The following is a 9,234-nucleotide window of genomic DNA, read 5'->3' as shown; positions in this document are numbered from 1 at the left end:
GTATTAGATAAGTCACTGTATTTTCTTTACTGAGTCTTTTTTTTTTGTTTTTTTTACACTGTGTCTTGACAGGGACCTTTAAGAAAACCAGTTTAACCAGTCCAGAAGTAAACGTAATCAAAGTAATATCGTTTATTTGTAAAGCGTTAACATTCCGCAGCGCGGTGCAATAGGGGAAACAATTGCTGTAAACTATAAATGACCCAAACAGTGACATACAAAATATAGACAAACGGATATATAAAAAATGTAATAAGGGTCCTGGTCATTAGAGCTTAGAATCAAGAGCTCAATTTAATTGGCTAGGGTACATAGAGAGATGAACTCTTATTAATCCCTTAACAACTGCCAGACGGATCAGCAACACAACGGGTGTTAAGGTCATCTAACCTGCAGTTTGTCAAGTGAAAACCAATGATTTTTATAGCAGTGACACAAGAGTAACACTACTAATGATAATAATTTTAGATAGTATTATATGTGTTTTATTTTTATGTTACTAGTAGTTTCTTAGTCGCTATGATGGGACAAATTGCCCTCACATCTAGCAGAGTTAGTGTATATATTAAAGCAGCAGTCCAAGCTGCTGTTTTTTTTTTAAATTTGTTTAATTTTATTATTTTTTTCCCTTTAATATGTGCATCAATACAATCCACACGATAAGTAATTAGCTAAGCTATCGATCGATTCATTGACCTGTAATCGATCGGCGAAGATTCGGCTTGGGGGTTCACTAAATGGCAACAGAGGAGTATAGACACAGTATCTAGGACTTTGTAAATGGTTGTTATAGAAACAAAAAAGGCTTCTAACATTATAACACATTAAAAATGTAATTCAGAGTTGTTTAAAAAAATGTACAAGTATTTTCTCATAATACAGAACTGATTTATTTAAAAAAAAAAAAAAACATGTAGGATATTGCTAGGTCTGCAGCTTTAAATCACATCATACTGTGCTACAGAATATGTTGGCGCCACACAAATAAAAGATAATAATTAATGTGTTTCATTGCAATAGAGCCTGGATCTGTCTGTCACTCCTACCCTGTATGTTTCTTGCAACAGCACGAGCACAGGCTCTGAACTCTTTATCCAAAAGAACTACATTTCCCAGCGCGCATTGCTCTTTGGTGAAGTCATTTGCGCATGTGCAAGGTAAAGCAAGATGGCAGCGCCCTGGTGGGCAGCATGATCAGCTGTTTCCTGACCGTGGCTCGCGTGTGTCACGGTTTAAAGAAGATGGTGATGTGATTGCAGGACAGTGTGAGGCTGAGGACGGTCTGGGGACATACTGGCAGAATGAATCTGCTATGTAGGCTGTTTCCTGTGGTCAGCAGGTCCTGGCTGGCAATGCCTGAGCTGCCCAGTCACACAGTCTCTGGTTACCTTGCTTCAGTCCGAACTAAAAACACATTGGCACGGTAAGGAAGTAGAACACTGACATGCAACGCAACAATGCACCCTGATTTTAGTAATCAGGAAGGAAGTGTGGTATAATGGACACGGGTTTCTGTTTGGTTGTTAAGGATAAGTATAAAAATGATGTTCTTCCCTTGTCTTTGGAAAAGTGAACTTAAATTTACATCAAAGGCTTTGAGGTATCCCTGAGATTAGTGTGTAAATATCTTTTTTTTTTTTTTTTTTTTTTTTTTTTTAATCTCTGAATAATAAACTAGACTGCAATTGGCATCTATTTTATTTTTATATATCTCATTTTTTGTTTCTCAAGTAGTGCTGGCAGTGAACGTAGCGCTGCATGTACAATTTTGCATGTGCATTAAGCCCCTGCCAAAAAAGCTCACAATCTAATTTTCATTGCGTAATGGGTAAAAGGTTGCAAGAAGCCAATAGTGGAATTCAGACCAGGATTACCCCATTTAAGAGGCAGTGACATTACCATTAAGCTACTTATTTCATACAAACCCATTTGTGATGAGTCTGATTTGTAGTGTATTATTCTAGTATACACATTGGTGCAGGTAAACTTTTTAGATACATTTTAGTGGACCAGTCAGTGAGATCTTCATAGATAAAGGTGAACAGATTGCAAGAAGCACACATTTTTTTCAGGTGTTTTGTAATAAGGAGGCATATACATCTGAAGAACTGTTAGCTTGGTCTATTAAAATATGGTGCTAGCTGCAACCATAAATACATTATTGAAATATAATTAGTTGCTATTGATTTTGCTAAAACTGCAGTTCAATCTGTCGTTTAAGAAAAATACAATAATTCAATATGTGCATCAATACAATCTGCACACTGACAAGTGATTAGCTAATTTGCTGATCGATCCATTCTCCTGTAATCGATCGCTGAAGATTCGGCTCAGGGTTTCACTAAATGCATCCTGGGTAATCTTCTGCTGCACTGACAGCCAACGTTCTGTGCGGAAGATCATGTGACCAGGCAGGCACTAGATTCAATTGGATCACTGCTAGAGTGGGCAGGACTAAAAAAGGTGATGCTGTTTCAGAAGAGGACGAGGATGTGACTTTGTAAAGGTTACCATAGGAACAAAAATGCTTGTTACATTCGAATACATTAAAAATGTCTAATTGTTTGTTTTTGCTTTTTTTGAAATGCTACAAGTATTTTCGCATAGTACAGAACTGATTTATCAAAAAGAAAACATACATGTAGGGTATTGCTTGAACTGCTGCTTTAAATCAGTTGACCCATTCTTTATTTATTTTTTGTACACTTAAGGTATCGAACACGGCAGCAACCGAAGGATCAGGAAATCAGGTCTAGTTTTGGAGCACGACAGGAGAGGGTCAGCATCTTGAGGGACCCTGGAGTTGTCACTGTGGGGAAACTGACAAGGGAGAAACTGTGCGAGCTGCTAGTGCAAAGTGTTGTGTATATGAAAGGTGCGCTGGTAAAAGTAAAATATACCCGGAAGTTGTCATCAACTGAAGGCCCTTTCAGTGGGCTAGTTTGCTTAACAGTTGAGATGTAATTCCCTGGTGGGTAAAAGTACTATTGAAAGCCGCTCACTGCTAAGCAGTACAAATGATTCCATCTGTGTAGATATTCTATGAATATTACAGCCGGGGAGCATGTCCTGACCGTTCCATTTTATTTTGTGTTTCAGGTCCTCTGGTGGCCATAAACAAACCTCAGGGATTGTCCATTGCAGGTATAAAATATGTTCCTTGCAGGGGTTGAACCCAAAACCTTGTGACTATAACATTAGCCACAATACCACTTCTTCTGAAAGTATTTGCAGAAGGAGTAGTGCATTTGTAATATCGCTGCCTTTGAAGTTGGTGAACCTGGTTTGAATGGGTAACCGCTGCTTGTGACCTTGAGCACATCCTTGAAATTTCCCGGTGTCCCAGGCGCTTAAAAATAGTTTGGAAGCGTTACAGGGTGGGAATTTGTGCCTGAAAAGTGCTGAGTAAATGCTGTGTACACGGCATGTCAGAAAAAAACATTTGTGTACTCTCTATTGGCTAAATGCTAATCAATTGTTGTCTAAAGAGAAAAATAGAAAAGTAAGCATTTATTTCATTACTGTATATTAAAGCACCAACACCCCCCTCCCCCCAATTTGCACATACAGATTTTTGTTCATTACCTGAACCATGGGGTGCCCCAGAGATTAGCCATGGTACTCTTGACTCCAGAGGCGAGGGAGGATCACCGGTCAGACCCACCAGTTTATGATGTGTTTTTTTTCATACACTGTAGTTATCGATTTTCTTCTCTCTTAGGCAAGCAGGAGGAAGTCACCCTGTTATCTCTCCTCTACGAGCTGCGCGAGTCCTTGGGGTTAAGTCATGAACTTCATGTGGTGAAAGCAGCACCGAAGTATGTATGTAGCAAATAAAACCGGGAAAAAAAATATATATACATATCTGCCACAACCTTTTGTAAAACCATTAACCCTTATCCCATGCACCGTTGTCCCCCAGTTAAGGGACTTCCTAGTCACATATTTTAAAATGCAAAGCTGCCACCAAATGATGGGTGACGAGCATCTTATGAACGAATTACCGTTATGAGTAATTTAGATCTTTTGTAGTGATCTCCTTTTGCTGGTTATAGGGAGTCCTCCGGTCTCGTTCTCCTCTCCGGGTGTCACACGACTACAAAGCACATGGAGGAGTTTTACGCACGCTGTCGCAAAACGCCGATGCCAGTGGCCACATACTGGTGAGTTTCCGGGCAGGATGCCACACACAGAAAGTGGGGGATGTGAGTGTGGGGCTGCAGGGAGGGGATGTGAGTGTGGGGCTGCAGGGAGGGGATGTGAGTGTGGGGCTGCAGGGAGGGGATGTGAGTGTGGGGCTGCAGGGAGGGGATGTGAGTGTGGGGCTGCAGGGAGGGGATGTGAGTGTGGGGCTGCAGGGAGGGGATGTGGACACCGCTGCTTTCTATAATAATAATAATTTAACACACGATTGAAGCAGGGGTTCTCCCTGGAGCTGAACCCTATTAATTTCAGCTTCCGGTCCCCCGTGCTTCTGGAGAGACTTCCGTAGTAGGTGCCGGCAGCGGCTCCCGCTCGCTAACTGGGGTTCACGTAATGGGCGCTTTTTCAAAGCTCCCCCGCCCTGCAGGCCAATAGGAAGCTGTGACATCATCCGGTGCAGCTTCCTATTGGCCCAGGTGACGGGGGAGCTTTAAACTTGAAGGAGATACGTACCTCCGTAAGTGTTTTCGGTATCTCTGGAAGTCCCCGGATCTGAAAGGGGGTTCAGCTCCCGAGACTCCCTGCTTCAATCCTATGTTAATAAATAAAATAAAATTGCCAAAAATAATTACTCCTTTAAAGAACACCTCCAACAATTTATGAAGATTTGATTTATATTACAACGTAAAAGGTGGCATAAGCCTTTTAGAAATGGTATTCAACAAGCCTCGATATATAAGTTAGCGATCTCTCTGTCTTTATCAGGGCCGTGACTGTGGGGGTCCCAGACCCACCAGAAGGGGAAATCAAGATGGCCCTGAAAGTGGAACGAATTGGAGATACAGATCTGGTAAGGAGGATTAACTGACGGGATTGAGATGCGGGCAATATGCAAACTTCGGAGTCTGGCAGGAATTTGGGGCTGTTCCCTAGTAAAACATAACTGGTTTTGCTGCTGGATGTTTAGAAATCCTAATATGCATTGAATGGGGAATATAAAAATACTGAAAAAGATGGGGCTGAATATTTTGAGAGCTCCTGTTGTTCTCTTTGGATTCACAGGTGGTCCCTGTTATGGATCCATCCAAAGGAAGTCTGGAGAGAAGAGAAGTGAAGAAAACAGAGACGCGCTACGAGGTCCTTGACGTAGCAGACGGTTGTGCCTTGGTACAGCTGCAGCCAATGTCTAGTAAGTCCCAGCTCCAGCACGTGCCGTGGACCCCCAGAGGCAGAGCACCCCTATAACGACAAAGGACAGGCTTGCAACTTCACACAAGCATGTGTGTATCTCTGTTTATGTGTAAGCGTGCATACCAGATATGTGTATACTATTGTGTGTGCATGAGTGTGTCTGTACTATTATCAGTGTGTAATAATGGAAAGGTCATTAGTAGGTCAGCATCTATAGGTGATACAAGGGCATCATTAACCATTAGTGTGGGTAATATCCCGGTAATGATGACACTTGTATCGCCCTTCATCAGAACCGGACATTTCAGGTAAGTGACATTGGTCACCTGGTGTTTCAGGATCAACCGTGTCCCCTTCCCCGTGACACTCGGAGATACATTTCTCTCCGGTGGATATCTGATTCGGCCAAGACGATCGTTAAACATTTTATTTGACCAAAGATGTTACCACGTTTGTGTTTGAATGCGGGCGATCACTCTCACACCCGCCTGCACCTTGTGTTGTCCTTCGCAGTCTTCCAAGCTCAGATCTTGGTTCACGCTACGCTGAAGTTTTGCCCGGTGCTCGGGGACCACATTTACTCTGCCCGGGTGGGGAAGCTTCTTGGAGAGGATATCTATGTACCAGTGGACATCGCACTTCCTCAGGCACAGGTAAAACTGGATACCCGGCTCTGCTCATTAACCCCTGTGACACATTATTTGACACACGTAGGAAAACCCATTTGCTACATCTGAGCTCACATCTGCTGTCTGTATTTTGCTACGGGCAACACAATGTGGGTGCTAGGTGTATTGGTGAAGAAAATAATTTGCACAGATTTTCGTTAAGAATCTTATCCCGGCCTCCCCGAGCGGCAGTGTTGCTTGTTCCCCTGGTGGTAAAAGGGTTAACATATATTTTTACTTTTAATTTTCAAGCCACTGTAACGTGTTGATCCCTCAGGGCGCTAGTTGTGTCTACAGACACTTTGGAGGTTCAGACACTTTGGAGGTTCAGCCAGTCAAGGCCTTACCGTATCATTTCACTAGCTCTGTCGTTTGGGCTAATGTTACATACTTATGTGTGACACTGACACTGTGTGCTCATTTGCATGTCATTTCCCAGAATCCCCTGCCGTGGAAGCAATGTATGCTAAGAGATAATGGGGGAAAGGCAGGATTGCAGACCTGTCTGAGACATGCGAATGTGCTCACACGTGGTCTTTTTATTTATGTGGAAATATTGTGCAAACGGATGCACGTTGGCACCAAAAGAAGAGATTACAATTTGGGAAGGAATATTCTTCTAGTACATCAATCACCAGAATGGCAAGAGAGTGCTGTGTGTGCCCGGCTTTAACTGGAAAGTAAAAATGAAAGGGCATGGAGTCTTACATTGGAATGTTGTCATTTGTTTGGCTGGGGATTGTATGGTGCGGTAAGCATCTGTTTTACCCCATCTGTGCCTCTTCTCTCCTTGTCTGACCGCTGCCGGCAGCTGTTGGAGGACAAGATTCTGCGGCGGATGCTTTTCACCCAGCAGCAGATGCATCGTATGCCTCTCCATCTTCACCTGCACCAGCTCCTAATGCCGTGTGATTCCGCCGGGCAGGACCTCCATCTCCTCACTGCTCCCCCTCCACCTTTCTTCCTTCGGACCATCCAGCTGTTGGGACTGGACACCACTAAAGTGCAGCAGGACCGGACCAAAGACATTCCACTCTTTCGTACAGCTGCCAAGAAGCCATCTTACTAATGAGGCCGTAACCCCCTTCGGTGCTAGTCCGGCGTCACACACGAGCCGAGAACTGTGGATTGTTTCGGCCTCAAGTCATGTTGTACTAGGCCCGTTCTATTGCTTATGTCATTAATATTTTAATTAGTGTTAGGGTGGTAGTATTGGAGAAAGAGAGAACTTTTTAGCAAACCACACTGAACTGGGCGAGGATAACACCGTACATGTTAAAATAATGGGGGTTTGCTGAAGAGTGAAGGGACCCTAAAACATATTCCTTCCTACAGTGGCCTAAAAAGATAGCACTGTTACTGCACCAACTTATAAGCGGTGTGGGACATTTGTTCGCGGACGACCAAATGGCTGCCGGCGGTTTACCGCGGTGTTCTGCCACCGGCTGCTAAGGTATGTAAGCCCTTACCCTGAAACCTCTTCAATTAACCCCAACTGCGAAAAAACCCTTCCATTAACCCCATACCCTAAAAAGTAATAAAACTTACCTTGGAAGCGGCCAGCGGGGATTGCCGCGGCGAGTTGGCTGCGACCAAATATTTAATTTCCACAATAAGGAGAGAGTTGTTTCCAGGTCTCCTATCCGCTACTAAGCCGCGGCCATAGTTAATGTGCGCGCGTTGGTACGGCGTCACGCTCGCCTGCAGGAGATTTCTCTCCTGTAGGCAGAGGTGACGGGGAGGCATGGAGCTTGTTTGCCGTCATTGGGCAAACCCGACCGTCGCTCTTAAAATCAAACTATTTTGTCTCCTCGCGCTTCTGTAGCGCCACCTCTCTCTCATGTGCACGCACTATGGCCATGCACATTGGCTGCCTGCAGTTCCGTTACGTTGCTCGCGCCGTAGCGTGCACTATGCTCGCGGCCTTATGTTCATCCATTTGCCTAATGACGACTTCATATTTATTATAGAAACCTTGTACGACAATAGACCCCACTTCAAACTATAGGTGAAGTCTGATCAGATAAAGATTGTGCAACCCCCCGCCCCCTGATTTTATTTACCATGGAAAAGTGATATTAAAAAATATTTTCCCGTTTTTTTTATTTTTTTAAATTAAGGTGTTTAACCCATTAAACCTTCGTTCAAATCCATTCTAGAAGCGACTGCCGCTTTACATCTCAGTTTAAATACCAGCACGGTCTAAAATGCATTTTATTCTGGGGCTGGGTGCAAGACTTCGGGCTCCTAATCACAATCTCCCCCCCCCCCCCCAAGTAAAAAAAAAAAAAGATCTAGACTTTCCGAAGGAGAAACCGTCTTCCTCTTTAATGAAACAAGGAGACCTGTTTGGTTTTTTAAATGTATTTCTCTTGCAAAAAAATAAGATTCACACAAATGTCATAAAGAGAGCGTGTGAAATCCTGCCCCAACTTGACCGGTATCTAACCGGGCCCACCTGGGAACCTGATTGCAGGCACCTCACCACCAGAGGTAGGAGTGGGAGGGGAGAACGTGAGAGTTGGGTTGCCTGTGCGGAGGGGGAAAAGACAGTTGGGTTGCGTGTGCGGAGGGGGGAGTTGGGTTGCGTGTGCGGAGGGGGGAGAGAGTTGGGTTGCCTGTGCGGAGGGGGGGGGGGAGAGAGTTGGGTTGCCTGTGCGGAAGGGGGGGGGGAGAGAGTTGGGTTGCCTGTGCGGAGGGGGGGGGGAGAGAGTTGGGTTGCCTGTGCGGAGGGAGGGGGGGGAGAGAGTTGGGTTGCCTGTGCGGAGGGAGGGGGGGGAGAGAGTTGGGTTGCCTGTGCGGAGGGAGGGGGGGGAGAGAGTTGGGTTGCCTGTGCGGAGGGAGGGGGGGAGTTGGGCTGCCTGTGAGGGGGGAGAGAGAGTTGGGCTGCCTGTGAGGGGGGAGAGAGAGTTGGGCTGCCTGTGAGGGGGGAGAGAGAGAGTTGGGCTGCCTGTGAGGGGGGAGAGAGAGTTGGGCTGCCTGTGAGGGGGGAGAGAGAGAGAGTTGGGCTGCCTGTGAGGAGGGAGAGAGTTGGGCTGCCTGTGAGGGGGGAGAGAGAGAGTTGGGTTGCCTGTGAGGAGAGAGAGAGAGTTGGGCTGCCTGTGAGGAGGGAGAGAGTTGGGTTGCCTGTGAGGTGGGAGAGAGTTGGGCTGCCTGTGAGGGGGGAGAGAGTTGGGCTGCCTGTGAGGGAGAGAGTTGGGCTGCCTGTGAGGGGGGAGAGAGTTGGGCTGCC

The 9,234-nt window shown here is 45.4% G+C and overlaps 1 protein-coding gene across 1 annotated transcript; it reads left to right on the top strand.

Moving 5' to 3' along the window:
• The first annotated feature begins 1,156 nt into the window (after positions 1-1,156).
• RPUSD3 (RNA pseudouridine synthase D3) lies at positions 1,157-8,100 on the top strand. The gene is made up of 9 exons (XM_075574395.1): positions 1,157-1,423; positions 2,712-2,875; positions 3,100-3,144; positions 3,722-3,818; positions 4,056-4,163; positions 4,909-4,993; positions 5,206-5,332; positions 5,848-5,987; positions 6,814-8,100. The coding sequence occupies exons 1-9, from the start codon at positions 1,302-1,304 to the stop codon at positions 7,069-7,071; spliced, it is 1,146 nt and encodes a 381-aa protein (XP_075430510.1). The 5' UTR covers positions 1,157-1,301; the 3' UTR covers positions 7,072-8,100.
• Positions 8,101-9,234: the final 1,134 nt, after the last annotated feature.

Source organism: Ascaphus truei, chromosome 17, assembly GCF_040206685.1.
Source record: "Ascaphus truei isolate aAscTru1 chromosome 17, aAscTru1.hap1, whole genome shotgun sequence".
Taxonomy (NCBI): Eukaryota; Metazoa; Chordata; class Amphibia; order Anura; family Ascaphidae; genus Ascaphus; species Ascaphus truei.
This window is presented reverse-complemented; position numbering and strand designations above follow the sequence as displayed.